Source organism: Zootermopsis nevadensis, unplaced genomic scaffold (assembly GCF_977971745.1).
Source record: "Zootermopsis nevadensis isolate Lab colony 2312 unplaced genomic scaffold, Znev_1.0 Znev_ptg000064l, whole genome shotgun sequence".
Classification (NCBI taxonomy): domain Eukaryota; kingdom Metazoa; phylum Arthropoda; class Insecta; order Blattodea; family Termopsidae; genus Zootermopsis; species Zootermopsis nevadensis.
The window spans coordinates 1,813,177-1,838,224 of record NW_028259195.1 but is presented as its reverse complement, the minus strand read 5'-3'; the positions used below and the strand labels follow the sequence as shown (position 1 = coordinate 1,838,224).

General features: G+C 41.2%; 1 protein-coding gene across 1 annotated transcript; it reads left to right on the top strand.

Annotated features, from left to right (window-relative positions):
* Positions 1-6,023: 6,023 nt before the first annotated feature.
* On the top strand, positions 6,024-24,572 carry LOC147871111 (transformation/transcription domain-associated protein-like). Its single transcript, XM_087341139.1, has 12 exons — positions 6,024-6,035; positions 6,099-6,250; positions 6,723-6,820; positions 7,320-7,405; positions 7,676-7,897; positions 8,244-8,443; positions 11,323-11,412; positions 15,563-15,695; positions 18,964-19,125; positions 19,354-19,492; positions 19,598-19,773; positions 24,171-24,572. Exons 1-6 carry the CDS (start codon positions 6,024-6,026, stop codon positions 8,292-8,294), a joined length of 621 nt encoding a protein of 206 aa, XP_087197265.1. The 3' UTR covers positions 8,295-8,443; positions 11,323-11,412; positions 15,563-15,695; positions 18,964-19,125; positions 19,354-19,492; positions 19,598-19,773; positions 24,171-24,572.
* Positions 24,573-25,048: the final 476 nt, after the last annotated feature.

Sequence of the window (25,048 nt, the reverse complement as noted above, 5' to 3'; positions counted from 1 at the left end):
TTGACTTTCAAATAATCTCGAAGAATTTAAATGTGTCTATCGTCCAAACCCTTGGACATACATTGACGAAAATCTGACATGAAGTTGACATATACGTTCCCTCAAAGTGACATAAGTTTTGTCTCTCAGATTAATACAGATCGGGAGATATTTGCCTTTTAAAAATTGAATTTCGAATAATCTTGTAAAATTAAAATGTCTCTATCCTCCAAACCCTTGGACATACATTGACGTGACTCTGACAGGACATTTACATATACGTTCCCTCAAAGTAAAATAAGTTTTGTCTCTCAGATTCCTACAGATCGGGAGATATTTGCCTTTTAAAAATTTACTTTCGAATAATCTCGTAAAATTAAAATGTCTCTATCCTCCAAACCCTTGGACATACATTGACGAGACTCTGTCATGAAGTTGACAAATCCGTTCCCTCAAAGTGACATAAGTTTTGTCTCTCAGATGCCTACAGATCGGGAGATATTTGCCTTTTAATAATTGACTTTCGAATAATCTCTAAAAATTTAAATGTCTCCATCCTCCAAACCCTTCGACATACATTGACGTGACTATGACATGAAGTTCACATATACGTTCCCTCAAAGTGACATAAGTTTTGTCTCTCAGATTAATACAGATCGGGATATATTTGCCTATTCAATAATTGACTTTCGAATAATCTCGAGAAATTTAAATGTCTCTATCCTGCAAACGCTTGGACATACATTGACGAGACTCTGACATGAAGTTGACATATGCGTTCCCTCAAAGTGACATAATTTTTGTCTCTCAGATGCCTACAGATCGGGAGATATTTGCCTTTTAAAAATTGACTTTCGAATAATCTCGAAAAATTTAAATGTCTCTATCCTCCAAAACCTTGGACATACATTGACGAGACTCTGACATGAAGTTGACATTTGCGTTCCCTCAAAGTGATATCAGGTTTGTCTCTCAGATGCCTACAGATCGGGAGATATTTGCCTTTTAAATATTGACTTTCGAATAATCTCTAAAAATTTAAATGTCTCTATCCTCCAAACCCTTGGACATACATTGACGTGACTATGACAGGAAGTTGACATATACGTTTCCTCAAAAAACATAAGTTTTGTCTCTCAGATTCCTACAGATCGGGAGATATTTGCCTTTTAAAAATTGACTTTCGAATAATCTCGAAAAATTAAAATGTCTCTATCCTCCAAACCCTTGGACATACTTTTACGTGACTTTGACAAAAAGTTGACATATGCGTTCCCTCAAAGTGACATAAGGTTTGTCTCTCAGATGATTACAGATCGTTAGATATTTGTTTTTTAAAAATTGACTTTCGAATAATCTCGAAAAATTTAAATGTCTCTATCCTCCAAACCCTTGGGATATACATTGACGTGTCTATGACATGAAGTTGACATATACGTTCCCTCAAAGTGGCATAAGTTTTGTCTCTCAGATTCCTACAGATCGGGAGATATTTGCCTTTTAAAAATTGACTTTCGAATAATCTCTAAAAATTTAAATGTCTCTATCCTCCAAACCCTTGGACATACATTGACGTGACTATGACATGAAGTTGACATATACGTTCCCTCAAAGTGACATAAGTTTTGTGTATCAGATTCCTACAGATCGGGAGATATTTGCCTTTTAAAATTTGACTTTCGAATAATCTCGAAAAATTTAAATGTCTCTATCCTCCAAACCCTTGGACATACATTATCGTGACTCTGACATGTAGTTGACATATGCGTTTCCTCAAAGTGACATAAGGTTTGTCTCTCAGATTCCTACAGATCGGGAGATATTTGACTTTCACAAATTGACTTTCGAATTATCTCGAAAAATTAAAATGTCTCTATCCTCCAAACCCTTGAACATACATTGACGTGACTCTGACAGGAAGTTGACATATAGTTTCCCTCAAAGTGACATAAGGTTTGTCTCTCAGATTCCTACAGATCGGGAGATATTTGCCTTTTGAAAATTGACTTTCGAATAATTTCTAAAAATTTAACCCATTGACAGGGGCTTGCTCTGTTGTGGTAATTGTGTTGCAAGTGTGATAGCAACTTAGATATGAATTATGTGAACGTGTAAGGTGTGGATGTCTAGTTATGTGTGTGGGGTGTTCTACGGAGTGTAGTAAAATAGTAGAAATGTCGGCCGCAATCACATTGCGTTGATAAGAGTCTGCTTCCTGGAAAGAATATGTTATTTCCTTTTATCTGCTTCATCCCATTTCACATTCTCAGTTCAAGCTAATACCACAGAAAGATCTTCAAAACGTCAGTCATTGTGAATATGTTCGGAAGCAGATGGGGGGGGGGGCTCTGCAGTTTCACTCGTTTAGGAAGTGCGGTGATGAAGATCTCTGGCATAGCTATACCGGACAGTCTTGATAATAGTGGGTGTCCGTTCTCTGACCCAGGAGGGCTTTAAAAGTGTGCTGACCACGCATTACTTAGTTTGTATTTTCTTCATGTAAATCTGTAAAGTGATGTCAAAGCGGGAGGTAACGGGAATACTTGGTGATCATCACCGAGAGGGAGTTTCCAAACAGTCTTTAACGGGAGATGCGCAATAGCAGTTGTCCTATGATCGAAAAGTTTGACTTGCCAGTGATGAGATTGCTTTTTGTAAGTCAGGTAAGTGCAATGAGTTTTATGGATTGTGTGTGTTTTTCTGCAAGTGGTTTTCAGCGAATATTGCCGGCATTAATTTTGTTGGTAGTGTATTAAGTGTTGATTGCTGCATGTGCCAAAATGAAGTCTGACGAAGTGAAGTTGGTGTTGTTGAAGTACGGTCACCAGTGGGCTGGGTCGTTGGGTGTGTTATAGATGCTCGTGAAGTACAACCTGATGGCAGAGGGGCTGTGTAGTGGCGACATATGCAATAATCGTTAATAGTGCTTCGTTCATTGAGCTGTAGTTTACGAAATCCCACCTGTTTTCATAAATGATGGAAGATATTTAGGTTATGGAAATGTTTATTAGTTGGTGTCTTATAGGTGATGTTGGTCGTATTTTTCAAATGACTCAGCTCGCGAGACATTTTCGCCCTTCTGCAAAATTACTTGTGAGAAATTATCGCGCAGGGAGAATGTCTGTGCTGAATTTGCGTGATGTCTTGAGTGCCAACATGAAATGTGACGAGGATAAGTTCGTGTTGGAAAGGACGTGGACGATTTCACTGGGTGATTTATAGGTAGACGTGCAGGTATTCAAGAGTTGTGTCTGGTATCAATCTGAGCAGTAACATAACGGCGACCGACAGGTTATGTGACAAATGTGCCCTAGGATGTAGGCGATGTAGATGCAAATTGTGGGCTACTTGTTTCATAGTGCTTCGTGCTAAGTTGATTGAGCTGTAGTTTATTGGGTGTGGTTGGATCCATAAATTATTTTATGATTTTTGAGGTGATGGAAGTGATTGGTAGTTGGTTTCTTATAGGCGAAGTTGGTAGCTCGTTTCGCCTTAATTTTTTTCTTTACTTCCTGTCGTTTTTAAAGGAGAAGATGTGTCACTAATGGTATTCACGGAATAAAGTTTGAGGTCTTCATAATTTTACAGTCTTTGGAGTGGTATTTCAGTCAGCATTTGGTTCGTCAGTGCCGTGTAGTGTTCGCGGACGGGCATGTACCTCAGGTGTATTGTCGGTAGATGACAGGACAGTTCGTCAGGGTGCGCACATATTGATCATTGAATATCCCTCATGCTCCGCCGGTGGCGGGATGTGTTCGCTGTTTTTCAGACGTTGCCGTCCCTGCGTGCGAGAAAATGGCGCAGCTCCTCTGCTGTTATTGTTTACTTCGGACGGCGTGATGGTAGGATGCATGGCCAGTCGAGTGCAGCTTTACTCTCTTATATTTCCAATGCTTGCAAGTTTATTTGAACTGATGTTTGTCATCTTTCTCCTGTGTGAAGTACGTAAAGTGGGAAATATTTTGGTTGCACGAAAGGCCGGATTAGTTGCCAGTAGGTTATTAATGTGGTGTAGAGTGCCTTCGTAGTAAGAATTAATACTGGTCTCTCAATGCGGATGTTTATTTCTGTACATGGTTTTGTTTCAGGTAGGCGTGAATGCAAGCATATGGGATACTTCAGCCGTTATGCAGTTTCGAGTCCATCATTACTACGGAGGTAGCAAGACTTTGCTCCGGTAGCTGACATGACCACTGTGCATGATGGACACAATTCATCAGTCGATGCGGTTGGGATGACCCACAGACTCGTGGTGGCAGCCTCTGTTTTTGTGACTTGCATGTGGAAATTCAGTAGCTGTTGATTTAACTTTGTGCAAGAGCTTATCGCAGTGAAGAAGGTAGAAGTAAGCAGCTAGGGTTACAGGTTGTAATGTTGGTTATGTGGCCACCACACCACACCACACCACAGTTGCCCACTTTTGATTCCTAGTGACCAAGTATGGGGTGTTCGTAGCATGCCTCACAATGCCACAAGGAAGACCTCAGGCCCTCGTGCGATTATATACCTTGCTTTCCGAGGAGGTGTACTGTTATAGATTTAGTGGGAGTGCCTAGTCTGTCTCAAAGAGGAGTTTGAGATCAGGGGATGTGCTGAGTAGCAACTTTCATGTGAACTGTAGCTGTAGTGTGTGTTTACTGGCATCAACGAAGACATGGAGGACCAATTTGTCTGAATATCAGTGTTTCAGAAGATCAGTTGTGTGCGTGATGGGGAAGCAGCTTATTTGGAGTTGGAGTTGTGAAGAACCAGACAGAACGAAGCACCTGGAGTGTTTGTGACTTGGATAAGGAATTGCATTATTCAGGTATGTTAGAGAGTAGAGTTTCTTTGCATTCCATAGATCTTTCTTAGGACTAAACCATGGGATGCAGAGCAAGTCATTTCATACAGTAAACATAAACTTCAGGACTTCATTCAATATACTTTTGACACAATTACAAGAACGTGTTTCACATATGAATGTACATAACCTTCAGATTTTGCAATTCAAGTATGAAAGCTAATTTCAGTGCAGGCTTGAATACATTTATATCACAATTTAGAGTTTTAATTGTTGGTTGGTGATTATTAAATAACTTGACACGTGTAAAGTACACTCCTCTTTGACATTTAGCAGGGTTTACATCTTGTAATTCAATTATGTACATCTGTATTTCTTTTAAAATTATCCAACTTTTCCACCACAAATGATAGCAAGCAGAATATAAATTCACTTGCAAGTGGAAGTATATTAAATTTACGAAATTATTCTCTATAAGGTAAGCAGCTTTTGACACCTGCCATTGTTGTGATTATTTTCTTTTGCATGTAAAAAGCCTTATTAGTGTGTGTGATAAGGAATTGCATTATTCAGGTATGTTAGAGAGTAGAGTTTCTTTGCATTCCATAGATCCTTCTTAGGAGTAATCCAAAGGATGCAGTACAAGTCATTTCATACAATAAACATAAACTTCAGGACTTCATTCAATATATGTAAACCTCAGTACTTTTGACACAATGCAAGGACGTGTTTCATATGTGAATGTACATAACCTTCAGATTCTGCAATACAGGTATTAAAAAAAATTACAAATTAATATACATAAACCTCAGAATTTTAAATAGAAATGCAAAACCACTTTAAATATAGATTATAGATATACATAAAACTGAGGAAATTTCAGCAGAGGTGAAATAAACTGCAGAATGGAAAGTGTGAGTGATGAGGTGACCTCTCAATGCACGCTTGAACACCTTTAAATCATTTAGAGTTTAAATTGTTGGTGGAAGATTATTAAATAACTTGGTACGCGTATAGTACGTTCCTTTTTGACGTTTATTAGGGTTAGCATAGACTATACAAAAATTATATGCTTGTAGTTAATTTTTATTTCAGTGTTGTTGAGATTTGTCAAACTTGTTTCCACTTGCAAAATAAAAGTCTAGGTGTCCATGAAACCCAAAGTTTCTGGAAATAAATATGACATGCGCCCTGATGTGGAGAAAAGGTGTTTAGAGTATTACAGTAAGTGCAGTACGTGAAAGTATTATAACAATGCCGCATGGAAGTTACTGTAACTAAAACATTTCACTTTCCTTAGTCGTTATAACTTGAAACTGTCGCTTGTGTTTTCCAGGTCGTGGAGACAGCATCTAGTGCTCAGAAGTCAAGCACGACGGATCCGTTCTACCGTCGTCAGTGCTGGGAAATAATTTGCTGTTTCTTGGTGGCATCCCTGAATTTTAATGATGATGAGAATAGAGTGCAGCAGCTTTTCTCCTGTCCAAGGTATATAAGAGCAGTTGGAGGCAGAAGAATATTGTCAAACTAACCTCATTCTTGATATTAAAATAGTGTACAAAATAAAAGATGTTTTTCCAGCCTGATGGTACTAACATGACATAACAGATTGTTAATCACTGGCTTTTCTTCGCAGAATTGTAAGCGAGTCCCAAGGCAGTCTATGAGGCACTGATATAGATTTTTCTCTGAGCACCCAGAACTCATTATTTACTGGTACAGTGAGCCCGTTAGAGGCTGTATCACAATTAGTTTGTGTTTAGTATCCTGCCAGTACCAGGAGGCTTCTACAAGTAATGTATTTCTTTGTCATATCATAAACCCAGTTTTCCCATTTGCTCTGTGCCTCTTACATCAGTTGCTGATTTAGGAAGCAGCTACTGCATTGGCCACTGCTGTGACCATTGAACATTAGGATGTGAGTGTAATTATCTGTACTCATTGTGATTCGCTGTTGCAGTTTTGATGATCCACATGTGGAGATCTCCGCAGTCCATGGGATTCCGTTCAGATTGCAGGACAAGCAAGACAGAGCCACTCACCAGATGGCAGTCACAGGTAAGTTCATCCATTTGAGTAAATTGTTTAATAAACTTCTTTTCTGAATTACAATGCCATTATTGAAGGAAGAAGACCTTTTGTCCTGAAAAGTAGTAAATGGTTTTAATGAAATAAAGAACTTGTCTATTTCTTCTATTGAGACTACAAAGAAACAATGAAGAACGTGATTTTTCTTTGCCAGTTTAAGGAACCACATTTTGAGGCTGACCTCCACATAGTTCTATAATTGAGAATGCATGGAGTTTACCTCCATGCTCCCACTGCCTCATGGCATTGCGCTTAGTCACAAGGATAACTTCAGCTGATATAGCGAACCATTAAATGTTTAAAAACCATAATCGGTGTTGGTTTTCTGTAAGTCCAAGTGGTGTTAGAACCCAAAGACCACTGTGAGAACCTGAAATCTCTCTTAAAACCACATTTAGTACGTGAACTTGTTGAAAGCGTCTGCTTCATATCTGGAACAGCCAGTAAGGCCTGTTGTGTATGTTGGTAGGTGTGTTTGTTGCTGCAGCCATGAAAGAGTTACGACGGTGTTCCTTGTGTGTCACTGCACAATGGTGGCGATATCACAGGCAGCTGGTGAGTTCAGTTTTATAAATTTAGATTGTTCAACATTGAAACAATTTATATTACTGTTGGTGAAGTTTCCACCTTTGCTTCCAGAAGGCATTATAAAGTGGCATTACTGATGGTGATATGGAAAATAAATCTAATTGATACGGCTACCTCTTGCCCCTTGTCGGTTGAATTCACCTTAGTAGTAGAAGTGCTACAGATGTTGGCTGTGTTGTAGTGGCTTGCCATTTCTTAATCTTTCATTTACGTCCTTTCTTTATGACATCAAAACAGGCGAACCTGAAGGGCATGGACCGACTGGTGTTTATAGACTCCCTTGCTGTCATAATGGGGCACGAGGAGAGGGAGCCGTGTAAGCCGGGACACCTGGCACTTGTTCCTATCTTGGAGACAGCGATCAACATCCTCGGCTCCAGACAGACGGCAAGCGAACTGTTCGTTAAATATCCACTGAATCAGTGGCAAGGGAAGTTGCGTGGGACTGACGTGACGTGTGTGAGTTGTAGAGTTTGTAGTTGCAGTATTATGACGTGTGGAATAATGGCCCACTTGGCGAATGTTTTAAATTTGCTGGGGAGGAGGAAAGAAAGGCTCCAGTATGAATCTGTGAGCGAGGGAGTTAAGAATTTGTCAGGTCGCTGGTTGTGACCCGTATTTAAAGTTAACTTGTGAATGGGTTTGTAATGAACTTGACAGAATTTGTCTTCTGAAAATGGAAGGTCCTTGTTCATTGGCTAAGGTGGGAGTGTTAACTGCTTGGTGAAGTAAAACTGTGTGTTCTTAGAAGAGTGTGATGTCTTGATTTCTTGAATGTGAATGTATTTTCTCTTTCTGGGAGTAGCAGATTACGAGAAACAGAATGATCCTTCAGATTCTACTGAGCACCACGTGATCCGCGTACTGCCAGCCAGAGAAGCGTTGAAGTACGTGCGGCAACAGTTGGCAGACCGACTTGATGTCAGAAGATTAAACCTGCTGGGACAAAGAAGGAACCTCGTATCCGCAAGAGACTGATATCGGTCTGAACCAGGCATTCGTTGTGTGAGTACATGAGCATTAGAATGTATTTGATGTGGTTGTTGTGTGAGAGAGATGAGTCTGTCCAATTTTATTAGGTACTTTAGATGTTGTGACTGTAAGTGTGAGAGTTGATATGTTGAAAGACGTAAATGTGGTGAGGGATTGGCATTATTGCAGTATCTGTGGTACGCTAGAGGCATTCATGATATTGTTCATAGGATATCAGAATGTGAGGTTTATTTATCCTTTTTAGACGAGGGTGGTGACTATTTGTGATAAGGTTTTGTTACATGTGAGATGTGTGCAGTGCTGAGGAGCCTTTAATGTGGTCTGTTTACTAATTAATAAGTGAGCATTTGCCAGTGTAAGTAATTTAGTTTTGTGCACAGTGAGCGGAGCTGCCGGGATATTTTCTGTGCTTTTGGTTAATTTTGAGAGTTTGCTGTGTTGAGCAAGGGGATCGGTTACAAAACTTGTAAGTTTGTGGTGTGGTATTCGTTATGAATTTGGATTTGCTTGCAAAAATGGAGATGACTGTCAGAGGTTCCATTTATTTGAGACTTAACCATAAGTTGAGAGTTGTCAGGTGTCAGTCTCATGGACATGTGATGAGGCTCAGTATTACTTCTGGTATATTTCATGGTTGGGGGTGGGGATGGGATTTGCATTAGGATCGAGGAGTGGTGTGGTTGGTTGGAACCAAGTATAGAAAGGCAGTGCCACTTATGTGGGTCACAATGTACCAGTGCTGGTGTTGTCAGGATTGTTATATTATGTGTGTAAAATGGTTGTGAAGAGTTCTTGGCTTAGGAAAGACTAATTTGTTAGTCTTGTCAGTCAGATTGTTTATAGGAAGAATGTAGAGTTATTGACCATTTAGTTTGGTTAAAGATTGTTGACCTGGAAATGAAATGATATATGATGTCTGTTTGGTGTTCGTTGACCACCTTGGCTGCTCCCTCATAAATATATTTTTACATAACCCCTCCTTCCTCTCATCTTGGGCTCCCATATCGCACCCACGAAACCCTCAGTTATTTTTTTTAGAGGGCAGAAATCAGGAAGGAAATGCATACAATACGAAACCCGTGTCTCCCCTCCTTTCATTTCTAAAACGTATTACTACTGTAAGAATCTGTGCTGAAATGGAAGGGAGAGGACTTTAAGTGGTACAGCTCTTTTGCAGGATGTTTGTTAAAATATTAGATGTTCGAGCCGTCTGTGAGTGAAGATTCCTTTGCGTATGATTCTTGGAGGCAGAACGTAGCTTTGTTTGTTGCACGTTTTATTGATCTTGTTATTGGGTAGTCAGTCAACATACGATGACGATGTTGAAGGGGTCCCGGGATCTTAATAAACATTGTGACCACAATCAGAAATTCTCATGCAGACATGCTGGCAATTCAGTAATCAGCGTGCACTAAAACTCATCTCGTAAAACTGTTTATTGACGTAATGTCAGATGCAAAATATTGTTTTGTAGAATTGCTTTCTTTATTTTGTTGTGTTTCTACTTGTTAAAGTTGTTACATTGAGAGTGCTGCTGCTGGTGTCATGGAGAGATGTTTCCTCAAAGTAAGAAATTTTTGGTGGCTCTCCTTTACTTAGTGGGGAATTCCCATGTCCACAGTACAGAGTGTCTAAGTATTTGCGACCGGGTTGGTGGCCCCAGCACCCTGCCAGTTTCTTTAGCACTTACAGTCATCCTTCCATCATGTTATGTGAATTGGGTGTGGAGCGACAGAGAGAAGGCAGGCAGTTGTCTGCTGGTTCTGTAATTGCTGGAAATGTGACCATACGAGTAACCAAGACTTCGAATAAAAATCTTCCCCAAGATGTGGGCGTAGGTGTGCGGATTGTTTTAAAAAGGGTAGCAGAAAAATTGAACGTAGTTTAGCATAATGAATGGCGCGTTGCTTTGGTTAACAAGGAAATGATCATTTTTTTTACCGTAGCCGAAACAAATTATTTACGAACACACAGTCACGAAGGTCATATTGAACGGCTTTTCGCGTTTGCTTTACTTCATCGTTTTGTAGTCTGATTTGACTTCGTTTGTCCCCACCATTTTCCTACGTAATACGACCATAATTCGTTGCGTTGGATACGTTACTGGGGGGGGGGGGGGGGGGGAAAGGGTCCCTTTGTAATTTATGAAAGTGACATTTGACAACTTCCTGAAGCGTAGCCTAGAACGTTTGTACATTGGCCGACAGAATTCGTGTATTTCTACATTGTTTTGAGGTCTTGTTCGTCCTCGTAATCTTTAAAAAACAACTCAGCTCAATTTGAATACTAAGAAAAGTGTTAAAACTAGTTACTACGTGTTTGTCCAGGAAGGCACTGATGTTTTGTAGTTGGTAATATTACCAGTTTGTTACGATTCTAGTGAGGCAGTCAGAAAGGGAAAGAATGAGCACGGAAGTTGCATATGGCAGATTAGATGTTTGGAAGAAGATGGCAATAATGATGATGACAGTAATTGCAGTAAACTTGTCTTCGCGATGTGTGTGTTACTTTTTCTTCAGAATCGTCACCTTTACTCGGAACACCTGATGTGATCTGGATATGCCATTCTGGTCGCTGTGGTGTGACAGCAGATAGGTTGCGGTGTTTAAATATCAGTGTTGTAATGCAGTTTGGAATATGCAGGGTTCCTAATGACGTAGGATGTGGAAAGAGGCAACTCCATTCTGAATGAACCTGGTTTCATGCGGAATGTCACAGACATTGCACTTTGGAATTTCCTGGAAACTCGGCTATGCTGTCAGAGGAATTTTGCACTTATCTTCATCCAAGATTGTTTCCTTCCACACAAGAGACTGAGCTACTGTCGCAGTTTAAAATATAAGGTGACATTTTCATTGATCTGTCTTTTACACGAACATTTGTCATTTCAGAGTTGGTGACCTTGAAATAATGACTTTTTGTACAGACTGGATGCAGCGGCTTGTCACCATTTAGATTCAGCTGTAACGAGTATTGCCCAGGTAAATGTTAGGTGGAGGGAATATGTTGTTTGTGGCAATTCTTACTAATATAGAATATCACAAGTTCTTATCTAATAAAAGAATTATTAAGAAATCTGTGCTCCTGCCCTCCACTCTCTCCGTTTTAGTTTTGATTAGATCGATCATTGACGGTGGACGTCATGGTCTCTTACAATTGAACAAAGTTTGAGATAAGGGATTCCTATTTATTATTAATGTTCATCACATTTAATGTTTTCGTCTGAATTTGTGAACTCTTGTAAGAGAATTAAACTTTTTTAACACAATTTCAAGTAACATTAGATTGACTTCTGTTTGTTCACGGCAACATTGATAATAAAAGAATATTCCAGTAGGCAATTAATATTTTAAAGGAATGAAAGGTGTTTCGTATCCCAGAATCTTAATAAAAATTAATGGATCTTAAGAAGTGGGGTTTATATTCTGAACAATAATTCTAACACTTTACATCTCTTGATACATGGACATTATTAAAGCGTTTTAGGGAGCTGAAAGAAATTTTTATTCCGGATTTAGAGGAATAAATATCGAAGAATCTCCCTCTCATTATCTCCTACATCAGCAGATTAAATCCGGGGAATGCTTGCTATTATTGAGTGCAAAGTATTTATGGGTGCAAAACGTGGTCTTTCACATTGAGGGAGGAACATAGACTGAGGAGCTCTGAGAACAGAGTGTCGAGGAAGATGTCTGGACCCAAAATGAAGGTGGGACGGATAATAGAGAAAAATGCATGACGAGCTCCTCAGCCGATGTTTTTAGGGCGAGTTGAAAGTTTACAAGGCCTGAAGGGAACACCTCGGCGTAGGTGGGAAGATAACATTAACACGAATCTTACGGAGATGGGGTCTCAATGGAGTGAACTGGATGCAACTGACTCAGGATAGACCCCGGTGGCGGACTTTTGTGAACACGATGATGTACCCGACAGACATTAAGGTGGCTCATAAATCCTTTGAAAGGGTTACAAAGTTCAAATATCTGGGAACAACAAAAACGATTCAAAATGATGCTCACGACGAAGTTAGGAGGAGACTAAATTCCGGAAATGCTTGCAACTTCTCAGTCCAAAATATTTTGTCTTCCCGTCTGATTTCTAAGAACCTGAAAATTAAAGTATACAAAACAATAATCCTGCCTGTTGTTTTGTATGGGTGCGAAACATGGTCTCTCACTCAGAGGGAGGAACACAGATTGCAGGTGTTTGAGAATCGGGTGTTGAGGAGGATATTTGGGCCTAGGAGGGAAGACGATGGGGCGTGGAGAAAACTGCACAATGACGAGCTTAAAAATCTGTACTCCTCCCCCAATATTGTCAGGCTGATTAAGTCGAGAAGAATGAGATGGGCTGGGCATGTAGCGCGCATGGATGGGACAAGAGGTGTGCACCGGGTACTGGTTTGGAAGCCTAAAGGGAAGAGACCGCTGGGGAGACCTAGACGTAGATGGGAGGATAATGTCAGGCGGGATCTATGGGAGATAGGATTTGAAGGAGACTGGATTTTGTTGGCCCAGGACAGAGCTTTGGTTAGTTCGGTGATGAACCTTCGGGTTCGGTAAGCCATCTAGTTAGTTAGTCAATCGGTCAACGACATGGCCAGCTTCCTTATTAATTATGATTGTCCCAGTTGTCGCTGCTCGCAACAGTTACCTTCGTTACAACTAAAGGTACGACATTTTATTTTACATCCATTGTCCTAGCACTGTGCGAGATTATGTCAAGAACTTCTTTACAGTTCGTGTACTGATTAAGTTACAAGTTCACGCTGCAACCTGTAGCAACTAGATATCCCACCCGATATGTAGGACTGTTTGTAGTGGCAGCGTGCTGCAATGGAGTGCGATACTGGCCGGGTTAATACGACCCACACAATCGTATGTCCCAGTGACGCATTAAACCACGGAAGACATTGTAAAGAACCTTGACTTAATCACATTAACGTATAGATGCTTCTGGAGTGTGTGCCCATAAGAATAGCAGTAACTTGGGTGTTCTGTTTTAATGGATTTATCTGAAATGACATATGGGAATACCTTCCCCTACAAGCGTTGATGGGTACCTCATTCAGGCGTAAGCTCCCAGTCTATTTGCGCAAACGCAATTATGACAGAAACAATATCTGCTGTGGAAACCTCAAATCTTACAATATAGTTCTGGTTTGAGGGGGTAAGTAGAGGATTACATGACCTACGAAGCTAAGATGCTAGCCAAACCTCGACTGCTAACACTTAATTGTTCATCATGGAAGATAAATTACGATCCAAAAACTCAACTACCAAAGTTTTAACTCCCCTGACCCCCATCCCGGAATGGGATTTGGCCAACACTTTTGAAAAAGTCACGCTTTGCCACTGTGGGAATTCCTTTTCGAAATTTTTTGCTCAGAATATAACTTTTGGGCCAAGCTGGTGCGGCATTACTTTTCTCTCTTTAACTCCCTCTGCATTTATGATCTCCTCCCTCCCCCCCCCCATCTGGACACATCACATCAACTGGATGCTGTATGGACGTAGAATACCACACGGCAAACACGTACGTACTGTGGCAAAGTCCGTCATAAATAAATATGAATCTGCCTTCAATGTGTGGATAATGGCAACCCATATCAACCTTCAGACATACATGAATGTACAAAAGAAATGTATCTAATCTCGATCTTATGTGTACATGATGCCTTTTATGTTGATTTTATCATTTTGTTTTCTATATTACTCCATATTTATTAATGTTTTCTTTAAATCATTGCTTTACAGACTAATATTGAACATCAGATGAACCACGCCATATAAAAAACAATACCTTCGTTCTAATATATAAGAGTAATCTGATAAGAACATCTTTCATAAACTGCATAACATTGTAAAGGATTGTAATTCGAGTTTTAAATTTACCAATCTAATTTATACCTGAAGACGGTTAAATATAACCGAAACATGTCGTAAGAGACGTTCCAATTTGTAAATCGATCATTCGATGCGGAACGTGAAATGATATTTTAAATATTTTATATTTTATCATCTTATTAAAAATTGTGATTTGACGGCAAATATTAAAACATTTATCAGTGTTGTTTTGCATGTCTTACGTTTGCACAAACTTGGTGACTATGAACTGTCTGCTGGATATATGATTGATTTCTTAGTTACCTAACCAGCAGACATTCGCAAGTACGTTATTCTGAAGTTTTGTCATTTCCTTTTGATTTATTGTCTGGTAACTTTCAAGGATCTGTATTAGGACCTTTGTTGTTTAATGTGCAATGTCATTAAATTGTAAGGCCATAAAGTCTCCTCAATATAGTTCTTTACTTTGAAAGGACGCAGAAAGCTTAAAGAATTTGAAAAATGTAAACTTCAAAAAATTTTGAAAAATTTCAAAATTTTTGGGTTTTGTGTTGTTTTTTTTGACAATTTCCAGCAATTTTAGTTTTTTCAAAAAAATTAAAAAAATTATGAAAATGTCGAAATTTTTCCCATTCTATACCTACCAGAAACGTTGAATGACACCCAGTCCATGCGAGACTCCGTCTGTGCAGCACCCAATCTCTGCTTCTCACGGTCTCGGCCCGGCTGGCCATGGGGCCTTTCCCGCGAAAGAGTTCCCGGCGACCGGCCGACCATTGTATCTGTCCCCTCTTCGAGGCCTGCCTCGCTCGCGGCACTGCGTTCTGAGCCACCCGTAAATCAGCAATCGCCGGTCGTCGGGGTCCGCAGGCCGGCAGTCGGCTCCTCGGCTGCCGCCAGAGGCACGGGCAGCCTCCCCTTGACAGCTCACTAACACTTATTTGCAAAAATATATATAAATACGTACATAAAAACGTATGTATGCATATATATATTATTTTTTATTCTTATCAAGTCGGTATCGCCGAGGGGTTTGTGGTGCCAAGCATTACAGAAAACTACGACGCACCGCCGGACATTGACTCGGAACTCGACCGACCAAGTAGCATGCACCGCACTCGCGCGCGCACACAGAAGCCACGGCAACGTACTTTATGTGATTTCTTATTATATTATGTTTTTACTCTTTTTTGATTCTACCAAAATTTCTTATTCTCTCAAAAATATATATGCATATTTATATACACATGCGTATTTATATATTCTTAATTTTATTCTTATGTAGTCGGTATCGCCGAGGGACTTGTGCTGTCAGGCAACGCGGAAAGTAGCACGCACCGAAGAAGTTAGCCAGTCAGATATTACGCACCGTGTGACTTTGACTCAGGCAGCCAACTACCGCACACAAACGAGACACGGTAAGCTGCTTGTACGTGATGTTTATTTATATTTTAATTTGGAGTTCCCCCCTTCTCTTATTGTTTCATTCTTCGCACTGCGTCGTACATGGACGGTCGAGCTCTGCGGCTATGTCCCACGGTGCGTGGTAGTTAAGACAGTCGAGCAAAGTCCGTCATAAATAAATATGAATGTACAAAAGAAATGTATCTAATCTCGATCTTATGTGTACATGGGATATACGGATATCCGCACGTAGGAACGTTGAAACTTCGATATCAGCAGACGTGCGTGATTACACCAAACGCACTGATGATAATGTTTGGCATGTCAGTGGTCCCCAACCTTTTTTTTGCCCAAGGGCACATTTGAGAGTTTATGAGATTGTGGCGGGCACCAACCAATTAACAAAGCCAAATTTTGTTTTCTCTGGACAAATAAGATACGGACACCAAATAATACACAAAAGAACACGACGTTTATTGATACAAGAAACCACGCAATCAAAAATACGTACTTTTATAAGTACAATTATTATTACCCAAGTGGGAAGTCAGTGTGATGTTTGGCACTGCATTTCAGCGGCCAGTTTTACAAATTTGGGAGAGTAGGATGATGTTGCTGCTCGCAATCGTCAAGATGGGCATTAGTACGTGGAGAACTGTGCTTTGATTTTATAATGTTCATGGTTGAACGGCCTTTATTATTCAGTATAACCTCTTTCCGTATCAACGCGGGCACCGCGTTGGGGACCACTGTTGTACATTATTTCGCCCTCACATCTTCATCAGTTATCAGAGTGATTATTCTCTTGTAACATTGATGTCACTGTTAGGTCAAGGTCATGACAAAGTCAAGACAAGATCGCCCCAATAGTTTGCCAGATAGAGGTCTTTAAAATTCTCAAGGTCATACGTATTTATGCCAAACGGTGAATACCTGATTGACCATACTCATGTCAAAATGAGGTCACGTATAGGTCAAGGAAGCCACGACAAATTCGGCCCAATAGTTTCGTAGATACTGGTCTTAAAAAATCTCAAGGTTATATCTTCTCACCAATATTTCTGCTAGCCAGCCACCCTAGGGCCACACCCTTTACCCCAGGGCCACTACCCCAGTCGCACCCCTTCCCAGGGCTATCCCCTTCTTTGGGCCAACCCTCATGATCACCCCTACCCAAGATCGCCCCCCCCCCGGGACCATCCCCTTAGGATCCTTTCAGCATCACCATATCCCAGGAACCACAGCATCCCCTAGGACCCAAGGATTCCCTGATGAACTCCAGGGACACTGCCCTCTAGGACCACGGCAGGATCCCCGAAGACAATCACCTCTAGAATCCCCTATAACCCCCTCCAGGATTCCTCGGATTTACCAGGACTCCCCATGACCATCCTAGTATTCCCCACAGATTTCCTAGGATCCCCACCAAGGATTCCCTACCCAGATCTAGCAGAATCTGCCACCAAACATTTCCAACAGAATTTCCCACGGTCGCAACCCACGATCCCGCAGGATTCCCCACCAAAAATTCCCATATTATCCCACATAGGATCCCCAACCAGAATTCAAAACGAGGGGCCGCCACCCCAAAAAAATTTCACCCCCGCGCCCTAACCCCCGCGCCCTAATCCCCGCGCCCTAAACCCCGCGCCCTAACCCCCGCGCCCTAACCCCCGCGCCCTAACCCCCGCGCCCTAACCCCCGCGCCCTAACCCCCGCGCCCTAACCCCCGCGCCCTAACCCCCGCGCCCTAACCCCCGCGCCCTAACCCCCGCGCCCTAACCCCCGCGCCCTAACCCCCGCGCCCTAACCCCCGCGCCCTAACCCCCGCGCCCTAACCCCCGCGCCCTAACCCCCGCGCCCTAACCCCCGCGCCCTAACCCCCGCGCCCTAACCCCCGCGCCCTAACCCCCGCGCCCTAACCCCCGCGCCCTAACCCCCGCGCCATAACCCCCGCGCCATAACCCCCGCGCCATAACCCCCGCGCCCTAACCCCCGCGCCCTAACCCCCGCGCCCTAACCCCCGCGACCCACGAAGGGAGGTGGAGGCCCAGGCTGTTTCTTGAGCGAGCAGAGGCGCGGACCCGGATCCGGACAATGGCCTGGGCGCCGGGCGCCTGGTGGCGGGTTCCAACGAACCGCCCGAGTCGGACGAGTCCAACTCGTTGGCTTTGCGCTCGCACGCTACGGAAAACAGAACCTTGTGGGCGAGGCGAGTCGTCCAAGTCTTTCGACTAACCGACCTGGCAACAGATCTTGTCTAGGGGATATAGCAAGAGCATAGTAAGATTAGGTATAATGAAAGGACCACTCAAAATTCGAAAATTGTACCATCAGCGAAAGCGCAGTAATTGATATGGAATAATACCGACAGGGGGGCTCAACCGCAGCCGCTAAGTGGTCATAGGAACTTAAAACAAACCTCTTAAAGCAAAATAATAACTTGCGCCCTCTGTGCGGGACGGCGCTTGTGGTGGGTCCCGATGTTCCCGCACAGAGGACGCTGCCGTTTATTTTATGTTTTTAAGCTTTGTTTTATTCTCTACGACCATTTACAGTCTGAGGCTGACCCTCCGTCCCGCGATTTAGTTTCATTCGATTAAATCATTGAGTTTTCGCTGCTCGTAGTATTTTCGCTTCTAGTGTTTTATTACTGGACGTATAATTTTATCTGCCCCTTAGTCATCTCTGCCGACGCGCGTTGGATGAGTTTTTCATCTTTGCCTTTCCCAGCATGCTCCGCGAAACTTGTTTCCTACGGACAAGTTGAGTTTTTTCCGGTTGTCTGTCTCCTGCTTCGGTACAGCGCGTATGTACGCAGTCTTTACGTAAGTTGGGGCTTCAGTCGGCCATTTTGATATTACGTCTCAGCTTGTATTTGGTTTAATTCTCGATTTATTCGACAGCCAAAGAGTTGTTGAAGGTTTCGTGGTGGTAGTACGAGGCTCTAAAGAATGCAGGCGATTTCGTGATATTGAAAATACTAACCGATTTTCTCTAGAAATTACAAACGTCTTTGAGTTAGATTTTATTAACCCTTGCACCATTGAAAATGTAATCCTGAAATCTGAAGCGAAAATAATAATAATAAATTCTTATTGTGTGGATTTCCACCTCTTTTGCCATTCACTGTACGTGTAATGTAAGCACAAATCGATGAAAATTGTAATATTGATTATAATTGACTCCTGGATTTGACCTTATCATAATGAATACAGATTTAACCTGGTCGGATAGATAACGACCCTGACTTATCGGCATTTCTGTCTGGCGGCTTTACAGGTGAATTACGTCGCTTTTCCATGGAGAAAGTGGAGTGATATAAGATCGTCTATATATTTTTCTCTAGGACTGTGACAACGCACATGCGAGAGTACATGTGTCCTGTTGTGGGTCCTCGGGTGCTACGTCCTGTACAACGCGAGCCTACTTAAGTCATTCAAGGTGAGTTGCATGAAATATTCCGTCCTCTGAAGAAGAGAGTTCTGAAAGTACGTTGAGAGAAAAACTTATATTGCGTGCTGTTACCGATACAACGTGACTTGGCCTACGTCACACAAGACAAGATGGCTGAAATGACGTTGCAATACTGAACTAAGTATTCTGAGATATTATTTTATTTTACGTTTTGATTGTTCTGTGATTCTGCCCACGCATTCCGTCTCCTTCTAGGTCAGTGGTAACAACCACGTGACACTCGTTCAAGACTTGAGGTTTACGGAGCGGTGAGGATGACGGCCGTTTACATCGTGAGGTCGCTAACACGACAACCCGAAAATTATATTACAGCAGCAGCGAACTAAGGACTCCCGTGAGTACAATGAGAAATTGTCAGATAATGCCCACTGATCGAGTTTCAGAGCGTACGTACAGAAGCGACGTAATTATAAATTCTTGTCATTATGTCTGCTTTGAGGTGATTGGCGGAGCCCTCTTCACATTCACGGTGATTATGATATCATCATTCTTCATCGCCGTCGTGAACCTCTGAACCAGAAGATTTTTCCACGTCTCGCTCCTGGACGCTGCTCTGTGACGTCGTCTGGCTCGAGACGTCTGAAACGATGAGGCACCTGTGAGCGATGGACTCGGGTGAGTACGGTGATGTATTATTTCGAGGTTGATTCAAAATTATAATGACTTTCGTAGATAGTGTTCTGTGGGAAATTAGAAATTAGTATGTCTCGACGGTAATGTAGTGTCTGAGTAAAACCTGGTCTACGTGGATGGGATTTCGCGAAGGTACCGATATCGTCAAAAATTAAAGAATGTTTGAAACCCCCTACGTACGGTAAGGAATCGAGTTCTTTTATGAGTTGGAAACAGAAAGGAAAAGTTACAGATCATTTGAGAATTGTTGATGGGAAAGATTGGAAAAGGAGAAAATGCAGACAATCGCAGAGACGTTGCGTGTCCGGTGATGGACACGCACACTTGCGGTATGAGACCAGTTTCTTGCGTCTGTCTTGTAAACATGTACGGCAGTCATCGTGTAGCTGACAGTCGTTTAACTGGTCAAGGCCGTTCTCTTCGTGTATAAACACAGAAATTTTAAAAACTGACTGGTCGTCCTTACTTCATTTCTGTTGGATAAATTTCGTAAGGAAATGCTGTTGGTGTTAGGTGGACCGAGTATTGCGTACGGAGTCTGTATTGCTTGGATTTGCCGTCTGCCAGGGACGCGACTAGTTTTGTGAGCTGTTTATTCCGAGAATCATAGTTCGTCTGATTAATATTAAAGAATTCAGTCCGTACCGCGAAGAAAACACAACACTTCACCATTACGAAGATCAACTGGTTAACGCTGTTTAAGGAAATGATCGCTGTTTATTCCGAGAATCATAGTTCGTCTGAATAATATTTAAGAATCCAGTTCGTACCGCGAAGAAAACACAACTCTTCAGCATTACGAAGATCAACTGGTTAACGCTGTTTAAGGAAATGATCGCTGTTTATTCCGCGAATCATAGTTCGTCTGATTAATATTAAAGAATTCAGTCCGTACCGCGAAGAAAACACAACACTTCACCATTACGAAGATCAACTGGTTAACGCTGTTTAAGGAAATGATCGTTGTTTATAGTGAGAATCATAGAAAATCCATAAATATAAAAGGCATCATAATTAAAACACTTGGTACATACGTTGAAGTAAACTTTCAGAATTGAACTAATTGGTATTTAGCATTCTCTGTTGAAGGCTTAATGTACCGTTTACATACCTTTTTCTTTATCAGTATTACTTCGCCCCACTCGCTTGTAAATAATCTTCTTGAATCTCTTTCCCTAAGTGTTTTCAAGTTCGGATTGTCTTACAGAGTGAGAAACGAAGTATTACGCCTGTCTAAATCATCAAGAAATATTATAGGACTGTTAACTTAGTTGAAGCATCTCTCTCTCTCTCTGTCTGTCTGTCTGTGTTTTTAATAAGTTCCGAAGATTAGGATGGGTTGACACTCAGGTTACAGTAAATTGGTTCATCGATTCTCGACAGATTCTGACGAATTTAGGACCGCGTTCAGGTGTGTGTTGCTCTAAAATCCAGTCGTTCCTCAGCTCGAATATTTGTTGCGCCATTGAACATTGTCTCGAGAATAATAGCAAAACTTGAAAAAGTCGCTGTTTCCAGCACTTCGTGTCCCATTTAATAAGTTGAACACGTGTACGTGTTCAGTACGAGAAAGAAATTGCTGCCGTGTTTGAAAACATGTTTTAAGCTGGAAGAAACCAGCAGATAGTCTCAATAAATGCACCGCGTGAATGGAATTCTTAGGAATATTACACATTCTCCAACTTTGTCGCATTGCTCATATCACGTGTAACCATGGATTAAATTCCTTGTGGAATCGAATTCAGACAAATAATTATCTTTTTCTGTTATTTCGTGTCATGAACTGATGACCTTGGTTGAAAGAGTGCGTCTTAATGCACTTCCATAAAATTCTCCGCTGTTCGTGGAGACGCTTTCAAAAAATTATGCAGTACTTGAAAGAATTGGCACAATGGCGGCGTGACCTGTTGATTTGACCCTAGGGATCCGTGTAATGTTTGCCCAAGTGCATGGTAACAAATGAAACATGTCTGTGCGCACGGGCGTAATATCGAAAGTCAATTTTGGAGCTACCTGCCTTGTCCAATGCCTAATCCATTCAGAATTTTTTGTCCTAGATGCATGCAAGTTTAAATTTATGGATATTCTTAATCGTGGCTTTGTACTTTTAATACATAAATTAATAACGAGGGTCATGGCTGATAGTACCAATGGAAGGTAACAGATAGTGACATACAGTTAATATCGAATTTGACGAAAATCGGCCTGTGTAATGTTAGTAGTACGTGTTAGAAACGAAGAGTATTGACTGCGAATGGTTGTTTGGAAATGGGGGGCACGTTTTGACCTTAAGGTCGTATCGCAGGGCCGGTATCCAGTCGATATTCCAGCAAGCTTCTGGTAGCGTCGGACACCATCGTACATATACGTGCGTTCGACTGTGAGTTATACAGTAGCTGTGCATGGTCCCAGATCAAAATAACCCTTTAATGCAAATATTATTATTATTATTATATGTCCAAATTTCTGTAATAATCAGTGAGACTTTAATTTCTATTTTTATCGTATGCGTGTATGGCATTATTAATTATTTTAGAAAGAATTTATTTTATTGAAATGACACCAGATGCCATACAACTTTCTTTTTTAAATTTTACATGCTTTGCCATCGATATGACCATCAAAGGTAGTCTTGCGAATTTCTGAGGTGGGAGTTAGAAGCTAACAATAGGCTCAGCCAGTAAAATTATCCGCCTTGAATGGAAAGTTCAGCTTAGTGTTCACAAAATCCCGTCACTGGTGTCTTTCCTGAGCTATATTAATCCATTTCGCAACCTTGAAAAGTACTTCCGTAAGAACAATTTTAATATTATCCTCCCAGTTACACCTAATGTTATAGAATGTAACATTAATGCTCACCAATCTTTAGCCCTGAGGATGGAAGAAATATATTCCTCGGAAATATTTGTTACTCCACATGATACTTGAACGAATAATATCTGATTTCTTTAAATCCGGGTCGTATGAGTCATTACATCCAGACTCTATATCCTCTGCAATATGTCAATTTTAAAAGAGATTATTCTTGTTTAATGTTTCACGGACTAATCACATTTCTGTTCCTTGTTTGAGTCTCTCATATCTTTGTAAACTTTTCCGCATAAAATGATTATTATCCAATTTCTTTTAAATCGAATATTGACAAATTACACCCGTATCTGTTTTGCCAGAGCATGGGATTATGAACATGTGGACGTCATTCTCTGTTCCGTAATACGTCGTTAACTGGTCAGATGTTTACAGCAGGTCGCAGTAACCCCGTACCCGTTTAACCGTTGAGCACACTGGCTAGAACCTGGTGCTGTTGGAATGTCTTGGTGTAGATAGAAATCACTGTCTTCCTTTGATGTATGGTCCCTCATCATGCACGTAGTCTGTTTAATGATCGGTCAGGGTTAGTTCCACAGATCAGGAGAGGTGGGTAAGTAAACATACAAGAAATAAATATTGAGTTGTCCTACTCGATAGGTTTCGGGTTCGAATCTCTCCCCGTCGACAGACAATCGTTAGAGATCTTTCTCGTCCTTTTTAGTATTCTGAAGCATATTTTAAGACACATTAAATGTAGACAGCTATCGCTTTATTCAATGTAATTTCAAGTTCATATTTTAGAAGAATCATGCCATTTTATGGGGTATAACGGACAAAATTTTAAGACTAATAAATTGCCCGCTAAGAATGACGGCAAAAATGTAAGTAGTAAACAATAATAATCATAAGAATTATCCGATTAGACCCAACATCTCTTAGCAGCGTTACCATGGCAACGGTTATTTATAAATGTTATCCCGTAAGGTCCAAAATCGCTTGGGAGCAAATAATCATAACCGAAAAATGTTTTATGAATGTCTTTTGTGATGTTGCGTCATCATAAGGGCCCACCATCATCGCTGTTATGATGGAGGTAGCAATATCATTTCCTAAACGTCGGTAAAATTAATCATCACAATCACCACAGTGAGAACAGGAGATAACAATTTACGCGCAGATTGAAGATGTAAGGCACAAATTTCTATCTTGCGAGGCCGAGGCGTAGTGTCGGGACAGATAATACCCGCATCCCCCCCCCCCCGAAGCTGCTTTTAATGAGTGCTTTTTCTATAATTAGTCTAGCATTTCAGAAAAGAGTGTGTTGTGTTTAGGAGATAACTTTCAACCAAGCTGTTTGTATGTTCTAATCAAAATAACGTTGACCATGAATTTAGAATCTTTTGTCTTCTAGTCTGATAAATAAAAGTTGTAAATATTAATGAACAACACACGGTTATGTTTAAATTTGGTTTGCTATCATCGTAATTAATGTTAATATGAATAATATGGAGCTTCAGACCCTACATATAAATTCTTGTCATTATATGGGACATTCTGTCTGGTTTCAGGGGAACGGCAAGTGAATCTTCGTGGTTCCGAAACTCAGAGGAGGATCTTCATGGCATTTTCACCCGTGCGGGTGCGTCTACACGCTCCGGGGAACCCGGACGCTGCACTCTTGTCGTGTTTCCAGTGTCGGCGGTCATCTCTCCGGCATATTTCGTTTCTACCATCTTTGCTGGCGAGTGAAACGAATTACTTTAATTTTAAATTAACACACGACTAACGCCTGGGGTGCAGGGGTTAAACTCCTTCCAATGTTCCTTAATTTTGAGTCTCCAATTAATGTTTTGCTTGTTCCATCCCTTGAGCAAAATGAATTCAGATTCTTTCTATTTACTCGTCTTCTTCTTTCTTTTCTTCTTTTTCGCCTTCTTCCTACCCTCAGAGGATAGACGGGTTAGAGTAGAGTTGTAGCTGCATGCATTCTTAACCACTAACAACATCATCGACCCTGCAGTCCAGCCGCTGCGCTGCAACGGAATATCAGCGGAATCCAGCAAAGACGCAGTTAGTTTGCCCACAATATTAGAAATGTTGAGGGTGTGAGGTCACAGACCATGCGTTAAGTTGCAGTGGTGGGATTTGCTAAAGCATATATAGAAGATATTGAGGATTTTAAAAAGTGGGGATTTTCTGTTTTGATGATCTGAGTAACGGCTAGCTTTTCAAGTTAAGTAATTTTGAGGTGACTTAAGCGTCTGCTAACACAAACTATAAAGCGGGGAAGATTTTAAATTTGGAAAATTTCATGGGGCTGAAAACTACATTATCGTTCTTTATTTACATAGCTTTGCCCTTAGATTACAATCATATTGCAGGACAGACGTACAGTTCAAATTTAACCACCTCTGACGCAGACAAAGTTCATTCAGTGAAAGTGATT